The sequence below is a fragment of the Leptonychotes weddellii genome, chromosome 7 (genome assembly GCF_054177405.1).
Source record: "Leptonychotes weddellii isolate Sample4059 chromosome 7, ASM5417740v2, whole genome shotgun sequence".
Lineage (NCBI taxonomy): Eukaryota > Metazoa > Chordata > Mammalia > Carnivora > Phocidae > Leptonychotes > Leptonychotes weddellii.
Genome location: NC_138375.1, coordinates 7,179,611 through 7,206,955, shown reverse-complemented (window position 1 = coordinate 7,206,955; position 27,345 = coordinate 7,179,611). Strand labels below are relative to the sequence as shown.

The window sequence follows — 27,345 nt, the reverse complement described above, 5'->3', positions numbered from 1 at the left end:
AACCCGTAATATAAAACCATGGAAGGTTGACACTAACATGACCTGTACAGATTATCTAGTTCGATTGGGTCCTAAACTGTGTCCATTATAAGGGTCATCAGGGAAGCTTTTTTGAAATATGAATCCCCCCGTGCCACTTATGAAGATTCTGGTTCAGGAGGTCTGAGCCCAGGACATCTGAATCTCCTTTGCAAGTTTCCTAAGTGGTTTTGAGGATCAGTCAAGTGGGTTTGCTAGTCACTGTGATTCTGGTCTAGTGGTTCTCAAAGTGTGGTCTTTGGACCGGGAGTATCAGCGTCATCACCCCAAATCCCATTGGACATGCAAATTCCTAAGGTGCATCCTGGACCCCGTGAATCAGAGGCTCTGTGGGTGGGGCCCAGCACTCTCTGGTTTCACAAGCCCTCCAGGGGATTTGGACGCTGAAGTTTGAGAACCGTATCTGGTCTCATCCCTCATTTTAGAGTTAAGAAAACTGAATCCAAAGAGAAGGGACATGTCTTTGGGTTAGGGAAAATTGACAGGAATGGGAAGCATTCCTTCATTGAGCTCTGGTGTTTTAAGGGGAGAATACGCACAGCCTCTGTCCTGAGAAACCTCGGGTTACCACATTTGTGTAAACAACGCTTTCCTCCACTAGAAGATGATACTTGACCTGGGACCATGTTTATAGTACAAAATGCCAAAGGAGTAGTTCTTTAGGAACGTAGATGAGAGAATATCAAAAGAGTTGTAGCTGGGTGGCTCAGTTGGTTAAGCATCTGCCTTGGGCTCAGGTCATGATCCCAGGGTCCTGGGATTGAGCCCTGCATCGGGCTCCCTGCTCAGCTGGGGAGTCTGCTTCTACCGCTCTCCCTCTGCCGCTCCTCCCTGCTCAGGCTCTCTCTTGCTCACTCTCGCTCTCAAATAAATAAATAAATAAATAAAATCTTAAAAAAAAAAAAGAGTTGTAGCCTTCAAGCAAGCTTCATGGAGAAGAATTCTAAGTGCTGAAGATGATTTGCATAAATATTAAGACAGAGGGCAGCCCTTTCCCCAAGGTGAGAAAGCCACAGGAAGGAGGGGGCAGGGCAAGAAAGAGTCCAGTTCAGTTCAAGTGAAAGGTACAAGTTAAATGATGAGTAGACAGTAGGAAGGATCTGCAAGATCCTTTTAGGAAAATAGGTGGGAAAATGGTAGGAATAAATTGCTTTTGAATACTGTGGCAGAGGCGTATTTCATAATATAGGGCTGTCTCATAAAATTTGAATCTACAGCACGTTTTGCCAATTGAGACTGATGGGGAGGCAACTATTTTTTTTTTTAACTTTTAAGTACATGCATAAATTTAACACTGAGCTAGCAAATTGCAGCAAGACAGAGAGTCTTGCGATTATGAACTATCTCATATTAACACCCGTGTTATTAAATAAGAAGTTAGTAATGATGCTTGGGAGCTGAATTAGCAAACAGAGAAAAATGACATGTGATTAGTCATATTTAGTCTTTTCATGTAAATGGTGCTTCCAAGATGCTGGAAGGTGCTTAAAAACAGTCTTATAGAAACCATTTTGTGTTTTGATGGAAAACTAGGCTTGTCTAGAGGACACCTTCCAGCGTGATTCTCATCTTTCAATGTCTTGGAGACACTCGACAATTGTGTAAGTTGTAGGTAAATGGTAGGCATGAAGACTGTCCTGGGTAACTGCCCTCCTTTCCCATCCCCTGGAAGAAAGCCAGTTTGCCTCCATCTACACTTTCCTTTTAACAATTAATTACTCTATATAAATGTAAATCTATGATTTTTTTGGATTTTTGTTTTGACCGTTTTTTTTTTTAAAGATTTTATTTATCTGAGAGAGAGAATGCGCAGGAGACAGGGGAGGGGCAGATGGAGAGAGAGAGAGAATCTCAAGCAGACTCCACGTTGAGTAGAACCGAATGGGGGTGCTTGATCTTACAACCCAGAGATCATGACCTGAGCTGAAATCAAGAGCCCCATGCTTAACAGACTCAGCCAGCCAGGTGCCTCTGAACTGATTTTCACATCTGCCTAGTTTCCTCATTAATTAATGAGGAGCATAAAATCTTCAACACATGTCATTTTTACATGTATGAGCATCATGATTCTACCTTTGCCTGAAGATTACCCTTGAACAGTCCAACTGTCTTTCTCACAAACCTTACTCCCGGCGTCTTTTTATTTTACTGATTTGCCATCTCTCTGCAGAAAAGATCCCTGAAGGAAAAAATCATCCTCAGTCTGGATTCACACATTTTCCGATTAGAAGCATCTAAGTTAATAAGGTTCTATCTGTCGGGTCATAAGATCTGTGGCTAACTTCTTGTGGCCTCAGGAAGCTGTCACGGATTCCACTGTCACTGATATTCCTAACCCGCATTTCTTCCTCTTTTCTTAATCTTTGGAGCCAAAGGAATTGGTTAGGACAACTTTAGGTGACCAGACAAAGCCTGGAGAGGGGACGGAGTGGGGGAGGCCAACAATGAATATGTAACAATTTATTTTTAAAAATAGCCTAATCTAGGTTTACAACAGGGAAGTCCCAGATCCGAGGAGCCAGGCACACGTGTAAATTTCACAGACGGGCCGTCTTCCCGCTTCTCGCCTTCCTCCCGCCTCCCCGCCTCCCTCCCTCCCCACCCCTCCCCCGTGCCCTCCAGGCCTCCCCTCCCCACCCCTCCCCACCCCTCCCCCGTGCCCTCCAGGCCTCCCCTCCCCACCCCTCCCCCGTGCCCTCCAGGCCTCCCCTCCCCACCCCTCCCCCCGCACCCCCCGCGCCCTCCACGCCTCCCCTCCCCACCCCTTCCCCCGCCCCCTCCAGGCCTCTCCTCCCCACCCCTTCCCACCCCTCCCCCCATGCCCTCCAGGCCTCCCCTGCCCCTCCCCCCTCCCTCCCGCCCGGCCTTCCCGGGAGGCTGGGAATCCGGGGCAGCCACTGGCCGGCGGGGATCCGCCGCCCTCCGTCACCGCGTCCACTTCCGTCCCGGTGGGAAGCGCCTCCTCCCCGCCTGCCCCGACCGTCCCCGGGCTCGGCGGGCTGCCTCGGCGCGGGGAGAACGCAGGCTTCGGGCGGCGGACAGGTACGTGCGCCGCGCGGGCCCAGGAACGCGCGCAGCCCGGCTGCGCCCTCACTCGCGCGTGGGTCTGCAGGAGGTAGAGCAAGTCGGCCGTGGGCACAGGTCATGAGCCGATCAAAGCCCGTTTTTCACAACCTGACTTTTACCAAAGCGGTAGTACATTGTCGCTGCAGAAAAGCAGCCCTGGCCAGCCCGCTCTGGTGTGTTGTCCTGTTGAAAAACGTAGTTGAAATCAAGCTGTAGTATGTAAGCTCGTATTTATTTTTTCCATTTGTCTGGGACCTTTCTTTCATGCCATTGAATACCCTTTGTAATTATTGTCCTACAGTTGGACGTTTTGGTTGCGTAGTTTTTACCAATATAAACCTGTGGGGGGAAATGAGCATATTTGCATCAAAATGTAACCGAACCAAGTGAAAGTTTGTCCACCAGATATGCAGCAAGCCAATAAAAATTGACACCGAGCTTTTGCAGAGGAAAAACAGAGCTGATTTATTGGTGTGGCGCCACCCAGGAGAATGGGCAGTAATGCTCAAAAGTCCAGAATCCTCTGATGGCTTGCAAATGAGAGCTTTTAAGGGCAAAATTTGGGGAAGGGGTCTCCTGAGAAGGTGGACACCATTGATTGGAGACCTATGAGGTCATACTAGCAGGTGACCACTTTGTCTGGTGCCCTGGAGGTCTTTTCCGTTGCAGGAGGCTTGGAATCTGGAAAATATGTGTATTCCTTATGTTAGAAATTTAAGCAAGCATTCTTATCCCTTGAGCCTAGGCCTACGTGTTCCTTGACTGGTCTGGCTGTGCCTGGGATATATATGACCTCCTGTGTTCATTCTTTCATCTGAACTGATAAGATGGACACCGGCTTCAAAAATCTTTATTGGCAGTATTTCCTTAGGATGCCTCCGGGGTCTGGAGAGGAGGCATCGCGACGTCCTCGGTGCTGGGTACTTGGTGCGAGTTCCAAGAAAGACTGCTCAGGTCACACACACAGCCATGTGGGTTGGAGGCGATTTAGGTCTACTTGCTGATGGAAAATACAACCTGTTGTTTTCGAAGCCCACTTAAAATAAGGGGGTCAGAAGTGAGCCCCGCAGGTGTCTGGGGAAAGGCTACCCAGGCCTCAGAAGAGCTTAAGAGAAGGCCAGAGGCAGCCATGTGATTGGCATGCTTGCAGGCCAGTGGGTACTCATCACATCTACCTTTCCAATTAATGCTGCCTACGCCTGTACCCGGTGGAAAGTACAAGGATGATTGCTGACAAATAAATATCTGGAGTTGTTGGTGTTTGTAGGATCGTCGACGGTAGACGGCTGAGTAGGGCTGTACAGGCCTGAGCCTTCCCAGCTGCAAGATCGAAAATCAGTGGCCAGGCAAGTTTCTGCAGTGTTTACCCAGTAAGGGGAAAACACCAAGCCTTCCTGGTACCTTTCAGCCTTTGTTTTGCTTGCTGATGGTTTCCAAATCTCTGAAGCTTCTAGCAATTTATTCCTTGACTTCGTTGCTGGTTACAGCCCCATCAACGCCAGTTCCCTTTGCTCGTCGAAATCTGTTTTCTCTGTTTCTGTTGGAGAACATCATTGCATTGGGAAGTCTGACTTCCGAGTTATTTAAATCCTTGAGGGTATGAAAGCAGGAAAACCAGACTCGTGGGACCACGCTTTACCACCCATTTATTGCCTTTTTGACTTCCAGTGAGAAAATGGGAATGTTGTCCAGTCGCGTTGTTAAAAGGTAATTTTCAGCGAAAAGTAAAATCATGACTCTCATACAGATATAAAAATGAGCACGTGTTGGGGCACCTGGCTGGCTCTGTCGGCAGAGCATGAGACTCTTGACCTTGAGGCTGTGAGTTCGAGCCCCGTGTTGGGTGTAGAGATTACTTAAAAAAAAATTTTTTTTTTTAAATGAGCATGTGGTAAGGATTCTATTTTATTCACGAAAGAGGGAACCGGCAGATGTTATAACTGGTTCAAGAGAAAGTCAAGAAGCATAGAGATACATGGGGCAAAGGAATGCCTCAGGAAGGCTTAGGTTAGGAGAGGGGGCAGGACACGTGAGCCCCTTGGAATTGGCAGATCAGAAGGGCACCACTGATCCCCATGGGTCTTGGCTTGTAATATTGTGGAAGCATTTCGTGTGTGAAGCAGGGCTGTAGGGTGTTGAAGAACAAATCATTCAGTCATGGCATTTGTTAAAGAATGGAAGCAGACCTTATTCAGGAGCATCGGGATATGAGTAGGGACCACTGAAGTGGGGTTTTACAGTGGGTGAGAGAGACTGGGCTCAACTCTGCAAATAACAAAAGAAAAAAAGTGAGAATTTAGAGCCAAGGAGTGGAGTGGGGGGTCAGTGGATGGAAAATGGCTAAGAGGAAGCATCACAGGGAATGGGAGTTCTAGAGAACCGACCTAACTGGGTTCTTGCAGAAGACAAGCCAGTGTGATCAGACCTCACCCGGGGGACAGTGGAGGATGGGGAAACAGATTAGATATGGAGGGTCAGAGATTCTGTGAAACTAACTTAGCAGGATTCTTATTGGAACTGGACATGGCAGAGATGCCATCGGAAACCCAGAAGTCAGGGTCTGTTTGAGAAGAGTTCAGAGGAGCTTGGTGAAGATGAGTCTTGGTTAAGGGACTGTAAAATGACCTTTGAGGTCATTCACACTTTTGTGGCATCTTGCATGAAGGTCATGGGCGGATCCTGAGCGTTAGTGCTGCTAGTCAGTGTGGCCTCATCAAAGAAGGTCTCTTGTGCAGGGGCGCGTCTGGGTTATCCTTGGTGCCATGAGGAGGGTTCTGACTTCCAGAGGCTTCCCTAGTGGAGACCACAGATCTGAGCTCAAGGTGGCCAGTGAGTGCTGCCAAGCCCATCTGCCAGGAAACAGAAGAGCCCTTCTGTTTTTTAAAAAAGATTTTAAGTAATTTCTCCACCCAACGTGGGGCTCAAACTCACAACCCTGAGATCAAGAGTTGCATTCTCTACCGACCGAGCCAGCCGGGCGCCCCAGAAAAGTCCTTCTTGACACATTTTATGAGGCCCCCACCGTACACGTCACACCCACAGTCCCATCCCTGTGGTTTCCCCCAATAGGAGGAAACCTTTTGCTCACTGTGACCGACCTCATAATGAATGTCACGCAGAAGAAACTTCATGTTTTTTTGGGAGAGCCTCTGTTATCGGTGGCACACCCTTCTGGGTCGTCCGATTCTGGTCCCAGTCGTTGTCTTGGCACCACCGCAACTCTTTGTAAGTCGCTGGTAACCAGTAAGTTAGTGAATTCTGTCCCGTCTGGTGGAGAACCAATTGGCTTCCTCCCACCTGTGGAAAAATCTGTTTTCTCTCCTTTTGCAATCTCAACATGCCTTTACTCCGTATACGTTTGTGCTCTTTCCTTCTTCCTTCAAATCAGTTGTCACAGCCACCTCATTCCCTCCTATTATATGAGTAAAATAAAATCCTTAATGTGTTCATTTAAAAAAAAATCTTAATGAGAGTCATGGCTTTACTTTTTTCTGAAAATTCTCCTTTAACAAATGTGCCATTTGGGGGAGGGGCGGGGCAAAGCCAAAATCCTGAAAGGGATGTACAGAAATTGTATGTCTCCTTGTCAGTAGAGCTGCGTGGGTGTGTTCCCTGAGGCTCTTTCCCCGAGCCTCAGGGGGGGTGTAGTCCCTGGAAAATGTCTGCCCGCCCTGTGGCCTTGGCCTAGAACACCCACTGCAATGCTTTGCCACAGATGGGTTTGGCTGGAGTCCAGCCTTCCACACCCAGGCTGTCCTGGGCACTGCCCCCTTGTGCAGAACAGTCCAGATGGTGGCTCTCCTGGCCGTAAACATTCCTTCTGAAAAGCGGGTATCAATTGAAGATAAAGTAAAAAGATTCAGGTTCAAGGTTGCTTTGGAATGGCCAGGATATTTTGTGGTCTCCGTAACCCCATAGGACAAGTCAGGTAAGAAATCAGCCTAAGGACATTCAGATTGGCAAGGAAGAAGTCGAAATTTTCATTATATGTAGATGACATGATATTCTACATAGAAAACCCGAAAGAGTCTACCAAAAAATTGCTAGAACTGATACATGAATTCAGCAACATCGCAGGATATAAAATCGATGAACAGAAATCTGTTGCATTCCTATACACCAATAATGAACCAACAGAAACCGAAATCAAGGAATCGATCCCATTCACAACTTCACCAAACCTATAAGATACCTAAGAATAAACTTAACCAAAGAGGTAAAAGATCTATACCCTGAAAACTATAAAATACTTATGAAAGAAATGGAAGAGGACTTAAAGAAATGGAAAAACATTCCATGCTCTTGGACTGGAAGAACAAACATTATTAAAATGTCTATATTACCCAAAGCAATCTACACATTTAAGGCAATCCTTATAAAAATACCACCAGCATTTTTTCTAGAGCTAGAACAGACAGTCCTAAAATTTGTGTGGAACCACAAATAGCCAAAGCAATCCTGAAAAAGAAAAGCAGAACTGGGGGCATCATGATTCCAGACTTCAAGCTTTATTACAAAGCTGTAATCATCAAGACAGTATGGGACTGGCACAAAAACAGACACATAGATGAAATAGATCAACGGAACAGAATAAAGAACCCAGAAATGGACCCACAACTATATGGTCAATTAATCTTCGGCAAAGCAGGAAAGAACATCCAATGGAAAAAAAGACAGTCTCTTCAACAGATGGTGCTGGGAAAACTGGACAGCAACATGCAGAAGAGTGAAACTGGACCATTTTCTTACACCATACACAAAAATAAATTCGAAATGGATGAAAGACCTAAATGTGAGACAGGAAACCATCAAAATCCTAGAGGAGAACCCAGGCAGCAACCTCTTTGACCTTGGCTGTAGCAATTTCTTACTAGACATGTCAACGGGGGCAAGGGAAACAAAAGCAAAAATGAACAATGGGAACTTCATCAAGATAAAAAGCTTCTGCACAGAGAAGGAAACAGTCAACAAAACTAAAAGGCAGCCTACGGAATGGGAGAAGATATTTGCAAGTGACATATCCGATTAAGGGTTAGTATCCAAAATCTATGAAGAACTTAACACCTTAAAAACAATCCAGTTAAGGAAGGAGCAGAAGACATAAATAGACATTTTTCCAAAGAAGACATCCAAATGGCTAACAGACACATGAAAAGATGCTCAACACCACTCATCCTCCGGGAAATACAAATCAAGACCACGATGAGATAGCACCTCACACCTGTCAGAGTGGCTAAAATTAACAACACAGGAGACAACAGGTGTTGGCGAGGATGCAGAGAAAGGGGAACCCTCTTACACTGTTGGTGGGAATGCAAGCTGGTACAGCTACTCTGGAAAACAGTGTGGCAGTTCTTCAAAAAGTTAAAAATAGAACTGCCCTATGATCCAGCAATTGCACTACTAGGTATTTACTCAAAGGATTCTAAAATACACATTCAAAGGAGTACGTGCACCCCAATGTTTGTAGCAGCATTATCAACAATAGCCGAACTATGGAAACAGTTCAAGTGTCCATCAACTGATGAATGGATGAAGAAGTGGTGTATGTGTATGTGTGTGAATAGTACTCAGCCATCAAAAGGAATGAAATCTTGCCATTTGCAATGACATGGAGGGAGCTAGATAGAGTGTATTACGCTAAGTGAAATAAATTAATCAGAGAAAGACAAATACCATATGATTTCACTCATGTGGAATTTAAGAAACAAAACGTGAATATTTGGGAGGGGGAAAAGAGAGAGGGAAACAAATCATGAGAGACTCTTAACTGTGGAGAACAAACAGAGTTGATGGAGGGAGGTGGGTGGGGGATGGGATAGATGGGGGATGGGCATTAAGGAGGGCACTTGTTGTGATGAGCACTGGGTGTTACATATAAATGATGAACCACTGGTCTCTACTCCTGAAACCGATGCTGAACCGTATGTCAACTAAACAGAATTTAAATTAAAAAAAGAAGAACTTAGCCTAAGGAATCGGCTGTCCACAAATAGTGCATTGGACATAAAGTTTGCCGCTGTTGGTGCTGGATTGTTGTGACTTCTCTTACTAATAATAGTTTTATAACTGAGCTTGTGAAAACAAAACCATGAGGAATCGTTTCAAATTTTCTTTGAGCAAATGACTAGCTCTTAATTTGTGTTTCTTTAAAACTTAGTTATTTTCTTTCTAAAATATTCTGGAAGATACAGGAAATAATATAACAGCCACCCATATTCACGTGACCGGGGCTTAAAAAACGTGAACGTTTTGTCCTTAGTCAAAACCTTCTTAGGAAATAAAATGTAACAAATGCAGTTAAAGCCAGCAGTCTCCACCCTCCCTCCCTCGCCAGTAACCACTGGCTAATGGTGGTGTGTTTATTCCTGTGCGTTCTGCTTTTACTACAGTATATTTATTAGTAAAAGAAGCATTATTTTTCTTTTTAGTATTTACTTAGCATCAAAAAGGCCATTGAATTTTTAAATAGCATTATGTTTCTAAGATTTATCGTGTTGGTAAGTGTACATGTAGTTTGTTTATGCATGTATTTGTTTCGTGTGTCTGCTGTAACAAATATGCCCCAGCTGGGTGACTGAAGACCACAGAAATGTATTCTCACAGTTCTGGGGGCCAGAAGTCCGAAATGAAGGTGTCAGCAGCGCTCTGCTTTCCTGAAACCTACAGAGGGGAATCCTTCCTTGCTTCTCTCCTCGTTTCTGATGGTTGCTGGCAGTCCTTGGTGTTCCTTGGCTTGTAGGAGCCTCACTCCAATCTCTGGCTATGTCTTCACGTGGCTTTCTTCCCTGTGTGTCTCTGTATCTAAATTTCCCTCTTCTTATAAGGATACTAGTTATTGGGCTAGTGGCCACCCTAATCCAGTATGACCTCATCTTAACTTTTTTTTTTTTAAAGATTTATTTATTTATTAGAGGGGGGGAGGGTCAGAAGGACAGGGAGAGCATCTCGAGTAGACTTCCCGCTGAGCGCGGAGTCCAGTGCGGGGCTGGATCTCACAACCTCGAGATTATGGCCTGAGCCGAAATTGAGGGTCCGATGCTTAACTGACGGAGCCAGCCAGGCACCTCATCTTAACTTGATTACCTCTGCAAGATCCTATTTCCAAATAAGGGCACCTTCACAGGTTCTGGGAGTTAGGACTTGAACATGTCTTTTTGGGGGACACAGGTCAACCCACAACAATTAATACATCACAATTTATCCTGTGCCCCTCCTGAAAGTCAGATTGCTTCCAGTTACTGTCATCACGTCTGTGCCATCAAAAGCACCCCTTCCACATTTACCACATATGTGCATGAGTGTGCACGCACGCACACACACACACAGAGGTGTAAATTTTTCTGGGGAATACACCCACCTGTGGGATTTCTGGGTTGCAGGGTTTCTGCATCTTTGACTTTGCTAGACCTTGTCAGACTACTTTCCAGAGTTTGTATCAGCTCACATTCCTTCCCTTTTCCCTGCGTGGGCACCGACTCTTGGTGCAAACAGACGTTTGCCAGTCTGCAAGATGCAAAATAGTATCTGTGTCATGTAGAAAATAGTACAATTTCTTAAATACCAGTGAGGTTGAATGTCTTTTCATAAGTCTATGTGCCATTCAGGTGTACCTTTTTGTGAGTTGCCTGTTCTTATCTTTGGAGCATTTTTCTCTTGAGTTGTCTTTTTCTTTTTTTTTTTAAAGATTTTATCTATTTATTTGACAGAGAGAGACACAGTGAGAGAGGAAACACAAGCAGGGGGAGTGGGAGAGGGAGAAGCAGGCTTCCCGCTGAGCAGGGAGCCCGATGCGGGGCTCGATCCCAGGACCCTGGGATCATGACCTGAGCCGAAGGCAGACGCTTAACGACTGAGCCACCCAGGCGCCCCTTGAGTTGTCTTTTTCTTGTTGATTTATAAGAATTTTTTGTATTTTAAATTTTTTTTGGAAGATTTTATTAATTTGTTAGAAAGAGAACTCGCACACGAGAGAGCACGAGCGGTGGGGAGGGTCAGAGGGAGAGGGAGAAGCAGACTCCCCACTGAGCAGGGAGCCTGACACAGGGCTCAATCCCAGGACCCTCAGATCATGACCTGAGCTGAAGGCAGATGCTTCACTGACTGAGCCACCCAGGCGCCCCAAGAATTCTTCCTATATCTTATCTAGATACTAAATCTGCTTTGAGAATGATATCTGGAATAATAATAACTCTTCCCCACCTCCACCACTCCCTGTGCTATTTTGAAGCAAATCCCAGACATGTAGTTATTTTATCTGTATATACATCAGCATGTAGCCATAAAAGGTAAGGATTGTATACACACACACACACACAACCATCACTGTAATAGTATTATCCCCCCTCTACCATTACAGTAATTTCTCAATACCATCAAATATCCAGTCAGTTCAGTTTCCCCCAATTGTCTTACAAGTGGTTTTTACAGTTGATTCCTGCTGTGGACGGACTTGTGTCCCCCCCAAAGTTCATGTGTGGAAGCCGTAACCCCCAGCGTGATGGTATTTGGAGGTGGGACCATTGGTGATTAGGTTTAGATGAGGTTGTGAGGGTGGGACCCAGGATGGGATTAGTGCTCTTACAAGAAGAGGCCAGAAAGCTTATTCTCTCTGTGTGTGTTGCGTGAGGACACAGCGAGAAGGCAGCTGTTTGCAAGTGAGGGGGAGAGTCCCCGTCACCACCGGACCTTGTGGGCATCCCGATCTGGGACTTCCAGCCTCCAGAACTGGGAGAAATACATTTCTGTCATGTTAGCTGCCCAGCCTGTGCTATTCTGTTATGGAAGCTCGAGCAGACTAATACATACTTAATGAGATTTATTAATCCTTGTCTTCATGGTTTGTGTTTTTTGGGTCTAGTGTAAGAAATGCTGCTTTATGCCAAGATTCAGGAAAATGGTATTCTCTGTTTTCTTCTAACAGATTCCTTTTGCTTTCCTCCTCAGGTTTCTCACCACCTGGCAGGGCTGCACAACGGTAGGTGGGGATCCACTGGGATCTGTCTGCTCTCCTGGGTCGCTCAATGTCATATCTTATCCCCTTTATTGGCCATTCTGTCCTCCCGCCACAGATCCACCGTGCCCTCCTGCCCCCATAAAAACCTCCAGAGCCCGGTCCTGTTCTGTTCCATTTATCTGCCCGCTTCAAACCACCATCCTGCTGCTGGACGTGGCTGGAGGGACACAGCCTCAGGGACCATGTACATTTCCTTGGTCCTTCATTTTCCCACTTGTCCTGTCCCTTCCGACCTCCCCCCTGCTCTCACCCTCACTGTTGGTTCTGCTCTCAGTTCTCTGAGCAGATGCAAGTAGGGAGCATCCACAGCCTCCTGCCCCGACGTCACCCACCCTTCTGCCTTCCCTCCTGGGACCGTGGAGGACCCGTCCTTGCTTTAGGGAAGGTGACCTTCTCCCTGTGCAACCCCGTCCCCTCCCACCTAGCTGTGCCCCTCGATTCCCCTGTGCCCCTCGAACCGTCAGTTTGGTTTGGTTTTGCTTTGTTTTCCTCTGTGAGGTACCAGTCTCATTCCCATACAAATGTGCTGAGATTTCTTCCATTAAAAAATAAAAAGAAGGGCGCCTGGGTGGCCCAGTCGGTTAAGCCGCTGCCTTCGGCTCAGGTCATGATCCCAGGGTTCTAGGATCAAGCCCCGCATCGGGCTCCCTGCTCGGCGGGGAGCCTGCTTCTCCCTCTCCCTCTGTCCCTCGCCCCAGCTCGTGCATTCTCTCACTCTCTCTTTCAAATATGTACATAAAATCTTAAAAAATAAATAAATAAAAAGACTTGTTGCCCTATCTTCCCTCCATCTTCTGCTCACTCTCTTTGCCCCAGTTTCTGGCAAAAGCCTTGAAGAGCTTCCGTGTTCACTCGGTCTGATTCTCTCCTGTCACTCTCTCCAGCCTGCTGCTGTCTTGCCCACCCTGGTCCTCCAGACCTGTTCTTGTGGAGGTCACCCTGACGTCCCCGTTGCTCAGCCCTTGGCCAACCCTCTGCGTCTCTCAGGGCTTCTTGCAGAATGTCTCGGTCTACACTCTGCCTCCTTGAAACCCTGTCTTCACGTGGCTCCAGGCCCATGACCGGGGCTTCCTCCCCTCTTGCTCGCTGTTTCTTCTCAGACTCACTCTCTGTTTCTTCTCACCTCCCCAAAGCCCTTAATGGTGAAGGCCCCAGGGCTCAGTCTTCCAGATCCTTCTCTTCTTTATCTACTGTCATTCCCTTCATGATGTCATTCATTCTCAAGGTTTTAAATTCTCATTATTTATAGCATAGTTGAACAACATGGGGGTTAGGGGCGCTGACCTCCATGCGGTCAGAAATTTGTATCACTTTTGACTCCTCAAAAATGTCACTCTTAATAGCCTACTGTTGACTGGAAGCCTTGCTGGTAACATAAACAGATGATTGACACATATTTTGCGTGTTATACATATTATATACTGTATTCCTACAATGAAGTAAGCTAGAGAAAAGAAAATGCTAAGAAAGTTAGAAAAAAGAGAAAATACATTCACAGTCATGGACTGTGTTTATGGAAACAAATCCATGCGTAAGTGGACCCATGCAGATAAAATGCGTGTTGTTCAAGGGCCAACCATAGTCGTGGTCGATAAATCACATGGACAGCGGACGAGCAAATCCTGAACCACTGCTCCGAGCCTCCGGTCACAGTTCTGTCAGTTGGTCAGTGCGTCACCCCGTTTTATGTGTGTCTCTGTGTAGAGACGCCTTATTTAATGTAGAGTTGATTCATTGACATTGAACCCACCATCAGTGGCTGTCGCGCACGCCTGAGCCAGGCTTGTCTACTATACGTGTGGTTTTTGGAGGCACATCGTGCCCTTAGGATCACTAGACGGCCCTTCGGCACTGTGCATGGAGTCCATTCGTAAACAACGAAATCGCCAGCCAAAAAGCACAAAAATGCAGAAGATGTGGGACTCAACAGAAAGTGAAAAGGATGCTTGTTTGCAGTGGGAGCTGAATGAGAAGGCAGAGCGTCGCCTTGTTCGACCGTGCGTGTCAGTGACTCAGATCTGTCACTGCTCTGTGGAAGTCTGTGGATGGTGGCGAAAACACAGCAAGTACCGATTTTGGAGTTGCAAGTAAATTTTGCAACTGGGCAAGTTCACGTGTATGGAATCTGCAAAAAAAAAAAAAAAAAAGAGGCTCGGCTGTATATTGCTGACTTTTCTCAAGTTTGTAGTTTCAGCTTGGACCCCTGCCCTGAACTTGTTTTTTTTAAGATTTATTTATTTATTTATTAGAGAGAGAGAGCATGAGAGGGGGGAAGGGCAGAGGGAGAAGCAGACTCCCCGCCGAGCAGGGAGCCCGATGCGGGACTCGATCCCAGGACTCCAGGATCATGACCTGAGCCGAAGGCAGTCGCTTAACCGACTGAGCCACCCAGGCGCCCTGCCCTGAACTTGTTATGAGCTGTCCGCTCAGCCTGTCCGACAGATGTTTCAGACTTACCGCCCCACATTTAAGACCCGATCTCCTCCAACCTGTTCTTCCCGTGTCTCCCACTTCTCATTTAAAGACACGCTATCCTTTTCCAGTTGCTCGGGCAAAAAACTCTCATCCTCGGGCAAGAAACCCTCATCCTCACTGACTCCTCTTTGCCTGATACCCCCCTGAGCCATCGGCCAGCATCCTTGCACATTTTGTCCAGGCCCCAGCTACCCTCGGGCTTTGCCCTCTTCAGGGGGTAGTGTCTTTTGTCCTGGGGTGTGAAAGTCTTGCTCTAAGTAGGTTTGCATTTGCTTCTGCCAGGTGCCCAGGGATTTTGCTGCCCAGGGTCAGTTGTTTGGTTAATTTCACCTTCTAGGTATTCCTACTTTGAGAGGAGAGTGGACATTTTGGAGGATTGGTTTCTTTTTTTCCTCCCTGGGCTTTCTAACCATGGTCCTAGTCCTTGTCGGTAGAGTTTTCTTTTTTTTTCTTTTATTGTTGTTTTTTGTTTTTATTTTCCCCACTAAATATAAACCTTTGGGGGTTCCGACACTGCATGGGGTCTCGGTCACAAATCCCCATCTCATGGGGGCTGTTAGTGCTTGTTCCTGGGTCTAGCCTGCTCCCCAGCATCGCTGGGCTCCTTCCGTATCTGCTCATGCCACCGTGACCCTGGCTTCAAGTGTCCTTTCCAATCCTAGCTGGGGATTGTTCCCTTTATGAGCTCCACCATTTTAATTTTTATCTGTTGGTTACATTCACTCCGGTATTTCTAGTGTTGGTAGTGGGAATGGATTCCTATTAGCCCCACTCAGAATCACAAGTTACCAGCGATTTCCTCCATGAACACACAGTGAGTATAATTAAAATGAGTTCTTTTCTATCCTCTTGATTTTAGTTTACCTACTGTGTATAATCTTTGGATTTGCACCATTCAGAATATAATGCATGTTTCTCTCTCTCTAGCCCAACTTAGATCTCTCCAATGGCTAACGAGGCTCATCCTTGTCCATGTGACATTGGCCACAGGATAGAGTATGGAGGGATGGGGCGCGAAGTTCAAGTCGAGCACATCCAGGCTTACGTCACCAAGCCCCCCTTCGACACGGGCAAGGCTGTGATCGTCATTCAAGATATATTTGGCTGGCAGCTGCCCAATACCAGATACATGGCTGACCTGATCGCAGGCAATGGATACACGTATGTATGAAGTTCTGTCACTTTCCTTAAATTCATGGAGATTTCTGTGATCTCTTGTTCCCCTCAGGGAAAACAAAACAAAACCCAAAAAGCCCCACCTGCATTCTAAGTTAGGTTACCTACTTCCTCATCTCACTGGGGGCAGGTAAATGGGGAATGTCGCGTGAGTCTAGACACCACCTGGTGTCGGGAGGCGGCCACTGCTCCCAGCCCAGCCCCGGGGCGTCGGCTCCTCCTCACACTGCCTGGGCCTGTAGACCCATCGGACTCCGAGAGAGTGATTTCCCGATGTGGGGCCTGCCCGGACACAGGTAGAGGACGCCTGGGGCAGACCTCGCCAGCTCTGAAATGGATCTGCTCCTCGGCCCTCGACACATCTCAGCCCGGGTCAGGTTTCACAGGCAGGGTGCCCTTGGTTAGCCTGGGCTAAACACATGCTAAACACAAGCGATCATGGTCCTGTCTGAGTTCCCGGGGGTTCCAGAACGGCGCCGTGAGACCTCACTCACCTCCGGAAGGTTCGGTCTTTGCCGGATCGAGTGTCGAGAACACGCCTGCTCCCCACCACGCCAGGTCTGGCAGAGTGTCAGCCATTCTTTCCCTCCAGCCTCAGACCACCTACGAGCCCCCCAGCCCTGAGCGTGGCACACCCCACTTTTCTTTGTTTTCTCAAAAATCTGCAAATCCCAGTGTGCACCTGCCTCGTTTTCCTACAAGAGAAATCGATTTGAAGGTAGCACGCCCCTGTCACGTGACTCGGCGTTAGTGCAGACTCAAAAGAGGATTTGCACTTGAGTTTTCACTTTTTCGCGCCCCCAGATGTTGTCTGGAACGGGAGGCCACGTAACTTACTAGGGGCAAGCCCAGTGATAAACACAGTAGCCAACCCCGCTTGCCCCGTGGCTCGGCCCGACCCCGTGCAGAGGGCGTCACAGGGATACGTGTCCTTCATCCTTCCAACGACCCCACGAGGCTGGGGCTACCCTGAGGCTTGAAGATGGAGCTTGTAGTCCTGCCCTGCAGCAGGCAGGTTGCGCGGGACTGTGACTTCTCTTGTCTTACTGTGGGCCCTGTAGTTGGAGGCGGAACATAAACAATGAGCAGAGGCGCCTGTGATTCACAAAGCTCTCTCCCCGTATCCAACTCCCTTTGCCCTCAGAATAATCCTCTGAGATCGGGCGGTGCTGTCTGTTCATCAGACCAAGAAAATGAGGCTAAAAGTGACTTGGTAAGGCCACAGGGCAGACGGGGCGATACTGGGACTTGAACTTGGATTCTTCTGACCCAGATTCCAGGGCTCCTTCCACCCTGGCAGGAAGAGCCGGTTCCTCCATCCATGGCGATGGCCTTTATTTTAGGAAGCGAGTCTCCGGCCAGCGCAGTGTAGACCTAGCCCCGGGGGTTGACTGGCACGGAGGATGGACGTGGACTCGGGGAACTGGCTTGTTTTCTCCCTGCCGCCTGTTTTAGAACCTGCATGAGACCTTTCCCTCTGAGCAGGAGGTTGTGCGCTGTAGGCATCCTGGGCAGAGGCTGGGGAGAACTGCTTGGTCATCGTGACTGGGCAGGTGACGCAGGTGGACCCTCTGACCTGGGGCTAATGCAAAAGGCCAGCTGAGCGATGAGGCTCCTCCGGGATGGGGGAGGGGGACCCTGGGGCTCCATCCTGTGCCCTGCCGGATTGCCTTGTCATCTCAGACAGGCTGGGCTCTAAGCGGGCTGCCGGAGGCCGCGCACCTACGGTTGTGAAATCCGAAGTGGCCTGGCCTGGCTCCAGGTGGCCTCTTTGATGCGATCAAGCTTGGCCTTCGTGGTCCCCACTTTCCTTCTCCTGTGAATCAGAATCACCAGCATAGCAAGCTTCTTAATGAATGGAAGCAAAGACCAGCAGCTCCAAAATGAAGAGCAGTGAATGTCCCTATTTGACAGGACCATCGTTCCGGACTTCTTCGTAGGGCAGGAGCCCTGGCACCCTTCTGGGGACTGGTCCACCTTCCCGGAGTGGTTGAAAACAAGAGATGCCAGAAAGATCGATAAGTAAGTTATCACACATGTGTGGCCCCCCGGGGGAGCGGAGGCTGGAGGGAGAAGTGGGTGCGGCTTCACCATTCACACACCTCCCACCCTCCCTCGTGGGGGGACTTCCATGGCCATGGCTAATGCGTAAGGAAACGGGCTTTCATTGAGCACCGTGTGTGGCCTGGAAGGTGGGACACCGGCAAGCCTCCTGCCGCCCAACAGGCTTGTCTGCTTCCCTCTCTGAGAGACTTCATGGGGCTCATGCCAAGGGGATTTTGTGGGTGATGCGATTTCCCTTGACATTGGGGGCTTTCGGGGTCCATAGGGTCCACACTCCTTCCTTCCTGTCCTGGCTGCAGAACCAGTCGAGGCAATGGGCCGAGAAAAGAAGCTGGAGCAGAGTCTAGCCCCATTCCTGCTCAGCTGACTGGAAACCCAAGGGGCCATCCCCTCCCCCAAGCCTAGACTTGACCCTCCACCTCCCCACTGAGAGACTTTGGGTCTTGACACCAGGCCCATCAGACCACGACTGCTGTCTTGACAGGGTCCAGGGAGCAGTGAGAAGAAAAGGGGGATCCCCCCAGGATTTCAGCTTTTTATTAAATTAGCTCCACCAGCCCAGAAGTAAGGAACAGAGCGTTCAGCTGCCGCTCAGACACCCTCTTCTGTCTGGGCTAAGTATGGAGGGGGAAAGGGGCCAGGAGTGCGCTCTGACACCAGGCTCCTCCCAAGCAAGTAAATGTGAGCCCAGGGCAAAGGAGGTTCCCCCAACACCAGCCCTGATTCACCTTGGCCATCTGTTCTTCTGAACACTCTCCTTCCCTGTCACCCTACGGGAGCCTTCGGTTTGATAAGCTGCTCCCCCAGCCGAGGTTGGGGAAACTGCTAAGAATGTGGCCCCCTGCCTGTGACCACATGGTCCTTGGAATTTTCTGTTCCTTTCTTCTCCCACCGGAGTGCCCTTCGGGGGTGACCCCAGGGCTGCTGGCCCCTCTGTCCCCTGGGCTGGTGGACCCCGGGCAGACCTCCTCACATAGGCCAAAGGGGCCTGGGGTCCTGCCGAATGCCCGCCTGGCTCCTCAGCCCCGTCTCATGCCCCACACTCACTGGGGCCACCTTCTCTCAGGGGCTTGTGCTGCGGGGTGCCCTGGGAGCTCCCGGCATGGCCGAGCACCTGAGGCTGTGTTAACCAGCAGTCACCTCAGGGGCTTGTGGGCGGGAGGCCAGCCCATCAGCTGTCCGTGGGACATCAGCTGCCTGGTCTTCCTCTGCCCCATCCTGAGGAGTCTCCCTGCAGGGGTATGAAGGCCTGGCTTCCTCATCTTCAGTCAGGGGGACCCTCAGTGGCCACCCCAGCTCCAAGCTCCCCAGAGGAGCTGGTAGAGGCCTGTGTGGAGACTGCACCACCAGCTTCTCCCCTGCCCGGCTCTGCATTCTTCCCTGCCCTTCCTCAGGGTTGGCCCCGAGATTGCTGGGGATAGCCCTCCTGCACACCTACCTTTTCCAAGTCCCTCCCAGGGGACGTGCATCCTTAACTGCAACCCCAAGAAAAACAAAATGAAGCAAGAAGTGAAGAGAAAATTAGAAGTAGAAACACAAGAGAACCGCAGAGAGTCTGGGTTGCAAATGTGAAATTCAGCTTCCCGTGTGGGGCTGGGGTTGGGGAGAATAGGACATTTTGCTGCTTTCTGAGGAAAAGCTGTGTGGGTCTGCCTTCCATCTGTGAACACGAAGCAGAGTGATTGTCCCTGGCAGGTGTTGAAGCACCCCCGCGGTACTCTTCCAGAGGGGAAGAGGAGAGCCATGCATTTCAAATAAAAATGAGACCTAAAACAGAAACACTGGGGCGTCTGGGTGGCCCAGTTGGTTAAACGTCCGACTCTTGATTTCTGCCCAGGTCATGATCTCAGGGTCGTGAGATCAAGCCCCATGTTGGGCTCCATGCTTGCTTAAGATTCTCTCTTTTGCCCAGGTCATGATCTCAGGGTCGTGAGATCAAGCCCCATGTTGGGCTCCATGCTTGCTTAAGATTCTCTCTTTCTCCCTTTTCCTCTGCACCCCCCCCCCCCGCCCATGCGCGCTCTCTTTCTATCAAAAAACAAAGCAAAACAAAACAAAAAACCAAAACCAAAAAAAGAGAGAAACACTAACTTTGAAAGGAGACTGAAATCCTTGTATCTGGTCAAGTGTTTTTTTGTTTGTAAGTAACAGAAAATCTGTCTTGAATGCTTACTGCTTAAGCAGTCATGGAATTTATTGGTTTACAGAGCTCAAAAGAGGTAGTTTCTGGCTTGAAGCAGGGTTTGGTTCCTAGTGCAGAAACTATCTCCAGGACTTGCCTTCCAACATTTCTCTACCTCATTGTCTGTACACTGGCTCCATTCTCAGGCAGCTTTTGCCTCTGGGTGACAAGATGGCTGCAGCAGCTCTAGCCTTCCAGTGGTCCCTTTTCCAGCAAGCCAGCAAAATTCCCACTTTGCCCTGATAGTTATGGCTCAGTCACAGGTCCACCCTTGAATCGGTCATTGTGGCCAGAAGATTGCTATGCTCTGATGGTCAGCCTGAGCCACACACTGCACTCCTGGAACCTAGGGCAGAATCTCCCAAGGTATATGAACCAAGCATTGGGGGGTGGGAGGAGAGGTCCATCCAAAGCTAAACCCTGGTGCTCCCAGAAAAGTGGGGAACACATTCAGAGCAACACCAGCGAAGACATGTTCACTTGAGTTAAAGTATTTTTATAGAAATGGCCTCTTCCTTCTTGTCCCCTCCAATTAAGGCAGTTATTCTTAAGATCAAAGCATTCGAGGAAAATTTAAAACCCCAAATGTCAAGAACTATTGCTCTTTCCATGTTATTTTGCAGAATTACTTAATTACTGCTCACATGATGAATATAACTGCTTTGTACGAAGTGGTAGGATACATATATTTAAATGTGCTCAAGGATATGCTATGATCAAAAGGGAAAGGGAGTGCAATAGAATGGCTTTCTTTTACTTTCTTAAATCGTCAACAGCATTTCTTCTTTATCCAGTCAAACAGAACGTTCTGGCTGGCCTTGCTTCCCTACCTCCATTTGGGTGTTTTGCTTCTAGTTGAAAATGCACTGAGTTCCAGACAAGCGATTTGCAAATGAACCATTTGCAAAGACAGGGCCACTGTTCTTGGTGCTCTCCTGGCTTATATCGTGCTGGAGGCTTTCCAAGTCCCACTCTGCTCTTTGGGCACAGGAGGAGACAGGCCGTCCAGAGTTGGGATGTTAGCTGCGGGAGTGAATGTGCCAAGTCAGAGAGTTTGGGGAGCTGCCCAGTGGGGCTGGTGTTTGTCAGAGGAGAGCAGGCTGGGGTGCTCGGGGGGGTGGTGGTGGTGGATCTTGGGATCAGGTCTTAGGAGCTGTGCTTTGGCCTTTGGCCTTTATTCGGAGGCTGTGGAAGGCCAGGGGCTCAGCTTTCAGCTGGGATGTGAGCTGGTGTGATTTGTGGTTTGCAAAGAGCCTGCCCGCAGCTCTGTCGGGTGGTTGGAGGAGGCTGTGCTTGGTGGAGAGACCTGTGGGGAGACCCGTGGGGAGACCCGTGGGGAGATGTGCATCACTCCGGCAGCACGTGGTGAGGGCAGAGCTCCAACAGTAAGAATCTCAGAGCCTCGAGGAAGAGCTGCTGCTGAAGCCCCATTACCGTCCATCGGCATAGCACTTGCCGTCCGGCGCACTCCCCGGGGGGGGCTCGAAAAGTACCTCTTGATTGTTTCTTTGCCCGCCGCCCCCTCCCCCGCTTTATCGAGATACAGTTGACACATAATGTTTTGTAAGTTTAAGGTGTACACTGTGTTGATTTAACCCGTTTATATATTGCCACCATAGCTTAGCTAACACCTCTATCCTGTCACATAGTTACTCTTTCTTTTTGGTGGTGAGAACACTTAAGGTCGGCCCTCTTAGCAACCTTCAAGGATAGGATACAGTATTACTAACTGTAGTCCCCCGGTTGCACATTATAACCCCGAACTCGTTAATCTCATAACTGGAAGTTTGTGCCTTGTGTCCAATATTTCCCCATTTCCTCATGTGCCACCCCTGGGAACCCCTCTACTCTCTGTTTTCTCTGAGGTTGGCTGCTTAGATTCCACATATAAGTGATCTGTATCTGTTGATTCTTGAATAACTCTGTTCTAGGGAGGTAGATGCTGTCTTGAAGTATCTGAAACAGCAGTGTCATGCCCAGAAAATTGGCGCCGTGGGATTCTGCTGGGGTGGAGTGGCCGTCCATCACGTGATGATGAAGTACCCGGAATTCAGGGCAGGGGTGTCCGTCTACGGTAAATCTGCCTTGCATATTTTACACAGTGGAAATAGGAGGAGTGCTCGAGTGACAGCCACAAGCCTCTTCCAAGCTAGCTGTTTCAGGAGCAATACACAGCCCAGTTGTGCAGAGATGAGGAACTTGGCTTTACAAATCTGAAAGTATTGTAAGGTGCAGGTTCGTAATGTAGTAACCAGAGGATGTCACTGGGATCGAGGAGTCCTGGTCCCCACAGTGTGCTGTTGGGAGGGTCACCTAACCTGAGGGCTCGATTTCTTCACGTAGGGTGAAGGGGATAACATTTATTTCTGTGAGCATGGTTAATATCGAGCACTGTTCTTTATGAGGAACGCCTGTGAACCTATTTTCCCAAGATATGAGTTATTTTCAACTGCATGCACACACACACAATATATGTATAAAGAAGGAAGGAAAAAAAAGGAAACATTTTAGCCGAACAGACCACAGGTATCATAGCAATGAAATAAGAACACATGTGTATGAGACATGGCATACTAAGTTCACGATAGAGAAGCAGACCATAAAAATGTTAAAAAAAAGAAAAGACACAGAAGGAAGTTTGGCTTTCTTTCATGATAGGATGTACCGTTATACTAAGGATTCCTATTTGGATTAATGGTTTCTCGATGTGGTGTTTTTGCTTACTTTTAGCATTAAAAAAATCCTTTAAATACTAACATACACCAAAGTTACTAAGTTGTCCGTTGCTGTTGGGCACAAGGAGGCTGACTGTCCCCTTGAGTGAAGCAGCAGAAGGCTCTCCTGCGTGGGCGCCTCGCGAGCTCCCCCTTCTGGCCGCTGTTGCACACTGCGTGAGCTGACGACCATGACAGGACTGGGGCCATCAAACCTCAGTCCAGCCACGCCACGTGGCCTTAACAGAGTGGGCCAGGGAGCGTGGCCATCCTTCCTGTGGCTCCCTGCCTCCTAGGGAGGGGTTACAGGTGAGGGGAGGCTCTCTGGGCTACTTAGCCTTGTTGTGCTGCCCACAGGACGTGGAAGAAGCAGGAGATGGCCATTATTTTCTTCTTCCTACTGACTTGGACCCTGTCCCTGACCACACCTGAGCCAGGCTCCTCTGTGAGTCCTCTTTCTGAGGAGGCCCCGACTGGGCTCTGTCCTTGGCCCACTGGGGCAGTTCAGTGAGAATCCCCCACTTTGGATGTCTGGCCAAATTCCTCACCCTGTGCCTCCCTGCCCCCCGTATCTTGTCAGCAAGAATCCTATCATGTCCTCTGGCCAGAATCCGTCCTATGCTGATGTTTCCTCTTAGTAATTTTCCACCCACTGCCTCACACCCTGCTCCTTGGCCATAAATCCCCACTTGTCCTGGTGTTCAGGTTGAGCCATCTCTTCCCCTACAGCCAAACCCCAGACTTCTAGAGCGGTAGGGGCCAGGTGCTCCAGATTTGAAAGTTTGTCACTGTTTGTAAATGAAGGCATGTCACACATGGGAGCGGGTTTCAGGCTGCTCCCGTCTGTGTGCGGCCAAGCAGACCGCAAGGTCTAATTCCATTATTTCTGGCCTGACTCCTACCAAAGTGGACAGCAGGGGCCTGACTAGGTAAGTTGCTCTTTGAGACTAATTTTACAGGCCAGGCCACTTCTGTGGAATTGCTAGAAAGGAATAAACTGCTCCCCCGGAGCACGTATTTTACTCTGAAAAATCAAACCAAACCCACAGAGATTTCTGAGGCCCACGCATGGAAATCCTGCCCTGTGTGTCTATACCCATCTTCCAGGCATCGTCAAGGACTCTGAAGATGTGCACAGTTTAAAGAACCCCACGTTGTTCATTTTTGCCGAAAATGATGCTGTGATTCCTCTTGAACAAGTAAGTTGGCATCTTTCCTCTTATTTTTTTTTTTTTAAGATTTATTTATTTAGAGACAGTGTGTGCTGGTGAGTGGGTGGAGGGGCAGAGGGAGAGGGAGAGAGAATCCTTAAGACGACTGCCTGCTGAGCACTGAGCGGGACCTGGGGCTTGATCTCATGACCCTGAGATCATGCCCTGAACCGAAATCAAGAGTCTGATGCTTAACCAACTGAGCCACCCAGGTCCCCCTCCTCTTCTCATTTCTATGTTTAATAACATGATTTGACCTTTCAGGGAAAATGTCCCAAAGGGTTCATGTGTTGCTCCAAATATTTTTTAATATTAAAGTTTTAAAGGTGACCGGGCGCCTGGGTAGCTCAGTTGGTTAAGTGTCTGCCTTCGGCTCAGGTCATGATCCCAGGGTCCTGGGATCGAGCCCTGCGTCAGGCTCCCTGCTCAGTGGGGAGCCTGCTTCTCCCTCTCCCTCTAATGCTCCCTGTGCTTGTGCTTGCTCTCTCAAATAAATAAAATCTTAAAAAAAGTTTTAAAGGTAGGTGTTACTGGGGACTTACGGACTGTAACCCCCCAAAAGTGTTCCTGGTGTGGTCTGTTTACTGGGCATCGAAGCCGGCCCTGCCTCCCCGTCCTCCCGTGTGTAACCCATGAGTTAAGATAAGGTGTGTGTCATTAAAGACATGGGTCTTTAATGAGCTCAGTCCATGGAGCTTGCAACTCTTGACCTTGGGGTTATGAGTTTGAGCCCCAGGTTGGGGATAGAGTTTACTTTAAAAAAAAAAAAAGGGTGTGTTAAACCCAGTATGTTGATGATAAGAAAAAAGCAGAAGAGGGGCGCCTGGGTGGCTCAGTCGTTAAGCGTCTGCCTTCGGCTCAGGTCATGGTCCCAGGGTCCTGGGATCGAGTCCCACATCGGGCTCCCTGCTCTGCGGGAAGCCTGCTCTCCCTCTCCCACTCCCGCTGCTTGTGTTCCTGCTCTCGCTATCTCTGTCTCTGTCAAATAAATAAATAAAATCTTTAAAAAAAAAAAAAAAGGAAAAAGCAGAAGAAAACTAGTTCAAAGCAGTCATTTAGAAATTATTGTTGTTATTCATAACTAATATATTAATACAAATGTAAAATAATTTATACTTGAATATATTGAATATTTTGTTATATATTGAATGATATACAAAAGATTAATACAGTTTCAAAGAACTGATATTGTATCATTTTTATATTGCTCGGAATCCTCTCCTTTGCCAGAGGTAAGGACTGTGTTACGTATAGAATCAAAAGTAAAAAATTCATAATAGCTACAGAACTTAAGGCACTGACGTTCAATTTCTTTTACGAGCATTCAGAGAGGATTTGGAGAACGGAAAATATGGCTAGATTTTTAAAATCATACTATCGTGAAATCTTTTTGCATCATCAGGTCTCTCTACTGACCCAGAAGTTGAAAAAACACTGCAAAGTGGAATATCAAATTAAAACGTTTTCTGGGCAAACCCATGGCTTCGTGCATCGAAAGAGAGAAGATTGCTCAGCGGAGGACAAGCCCTATATTGACGAGGCAAGAAGAAATTTACTTGAGTGGCTGCACAAATACGTTTAGCTGTGGCCAAGTGTAAACTTCCTCAAGAAAGCTTGCATCCAGAAACGTGCTTTGGGATACTTGGATCATTTAATTTTCACTTTATACAAATCAAGGAATCCTGAAACTCATTATTCCCTCTGAAACATAAATTGGGTAGAAAATGTTAATGCATGATATAATTTAACTTTTAATACATTTAAAAAAAACCCCCAAACCAGATCAGTACCTAAAGAATTTGAATGATAGAGTAATATCCTATCAGTAAAAACCTAGGGCTGTTTTATGGACCAGCTCACAGCTCAGGTGTGGACTTCTTGCTTTTTAATTAAGTACATCCTTTAAAATGAGGAGTGTGGCAAAGCCGTGAAGAGCATGAACTATAAACTCAGATTCAAAGCCCAGCTTAATTGGGCATTTATCTGTCTTAATACAGATGAATCTGTCACGTTCATACATTGCACTATGAGAAATCCTGAGGTTAAGATAGGGTTTCATTGACCTAATTACATCAAGCCAATAAACTTACTTTTTGAATGTGTGGCTTTTTCTAAAAGCTAATGAAGAACGATGGATTACAGTGACGGTCTCCTAGGAAGTGATTTTTCCAAAACGGTGTTTTCTGGGCCCAGGGCCTGGGGCTGCGTCAGAAGTCACTCATGTGTTCACTTGGAAGGGGTATGGGGTCAAGTTTCAGTTTTTAGATTTTAATTACTTTATATTAAATCCCACGAACAGCTCAGCTCCTCGGGAGCCCCAGCCCCATGCCAGGCACTCAGCGGCCACACGTGGCCCGGGGAAGCCATGTTGGGCAGAGCCAGTCTGTGCCAGGAAAGACTCTTGGTTCTTCTCACTGTGCCTTGCTGACTTTCCACGAACCCTAGGCTGGACAGCGGTCACTCCCACTGGCCCTTCTGAGTCTGCAGATCCAGAAAGGCCACCTGGCTCCCCTCCCACCCAGGCCTAGGCCCTGCAGGATGTGCCCTCCATCAGGTGGGGGCATGGGGAGGGTGTTTCCGCTTGGCTCCTGGGCTGTTCACCCCCCGGGTGCCATGGCCAACTTGGAACCATTTCCCATCAACCCTGGGCTTCCGAGAGGGAAACCCACGCGCTTCTATTCCGGAAGACAGGAACGGGAAGGGTCCCTGTGGCGTCAAGGATCCACAGCCACTCCTTCGTTTCTTCCATGGCTGGGCTTGTGGAGTCTCGCATGACTGATGGTTTTAGTTCTGTGAGGGCGGAGGGGTGACAAGATGGGTCCCTCTGGAGAGGGAGAGAAGAAGGGAGCAGTGATGTGGGCCTCACCCAGGCAGGGATATGGGGAAGAGAGGAGGGATTCCAGAGCAGTTAGAAGAGTCCTGGGAGGACACAGTGAACCGTCTGAGGCCTGCTTAGAGATGATGCAGGTTAGGGAGAGAAGCAGGGCTCTGGGGAAGTTTGGTTTGAGTCCTGTCTGGAAGATCAGGTTTTACTGGGCTGCAAATACCCCAGCTAACAGTGGCTTGACTAACAGTGGCTGAGAGAATAACACTGGAGTCTCTCCCACAACACTCCTAATTGGGTCCCAGAGTGGTTCAGGGCCCTGCTGATGTCAGGACATGGGTGGGTGCCTGCCATTCTGGGCCCTCTGGCCATGGGCATGGCTGTAGGCCTCCTGCTCACAGAACACCAGCCAGGGCAGGAGGGGAGGCCAGTGGCTCTAGTTTTGTTAGGGAGGGAACTCTTTCCCAAGACTACCCCCCCCCCACCCCAATCTGGGACTCCCAGCCTCCAGAACAGTGAGAGCAATGTTTAAGCCACGGTCTATGGTATTTTTGTTCTAGGAGCCTGAACTAAGACGG

At 48.4% G+C, this 27,345-nt stretch overlaps 1 protein-coding gene across 2 annotated transcripts; it reads left to right on the top strand.

The window, feature by feature from the left end:
• Window positions 1-2,894: 2,894 nt before the first annotated feature.
• Window positions 2,895-26,041, top strand: CMBL (carboxymethylenebutenolidase homolog). 2 transcript variants are annotated; one of them, XM_031036256.2, is made up of 8 exons: window positions 2,895-3,081; window positions 12,052-12,082; window positions 15,334-15,410; window positions 15,524-15,757; window positions 17,687-17,794; window positions 21,950-22,092; window positions 23,840-23,931; window positions 25,346-26,041. In XM_031036256.2, exons 4-8 carry the CDS (start codon window positions 15,543-15,545, stop codon window positions 25,523-25,525), a joined length of 738 nt encoding a protein of 245 aa, XP_030892116.1. In that variant the 5' UTR covers window positions 2,895-3,081; window positions 12,052-12,082; window positions 15,334-15,410; window positions 15,524-15,542; the 3' UTR covers window positions 25,526-26,041. The 2 variants fall into 2 exon arrangements, with proteins under 2 accessions (XP_030892116.1, XP_006740979.1); XM_006740916.3 differs by lacking the exon at window positions 15,334-15,410.
• The last annotated feature ends 1,304 nt before the right edge of the window (window positions 26,042-27,345 follow it).

Bases quoted from the DNA above. Each gene is read 5' to 3' on its own strand.
- CMBL (XM_006740916.3), top strand. From the start codon at position 15,543: ATGGCTAACGAGGCTCATCCTTGTCCATGTGACATTGGCCACAGGATA. The intron at 17,795-21,949 runs GTAAGTTATCAC...ACTCTGTTCTAG, and splicing joins GATGCCAGAAAGATCGATAA to GGAGGTAGATGCTGTCTTGA. The intron at 22,093-23,839 runs GTAAATCTGCCT...CCCATCTTCCAG, and splicing joins GGCAGGGGTGTCCGTCTACG to GCATCGTCAAGGACTCTGAA.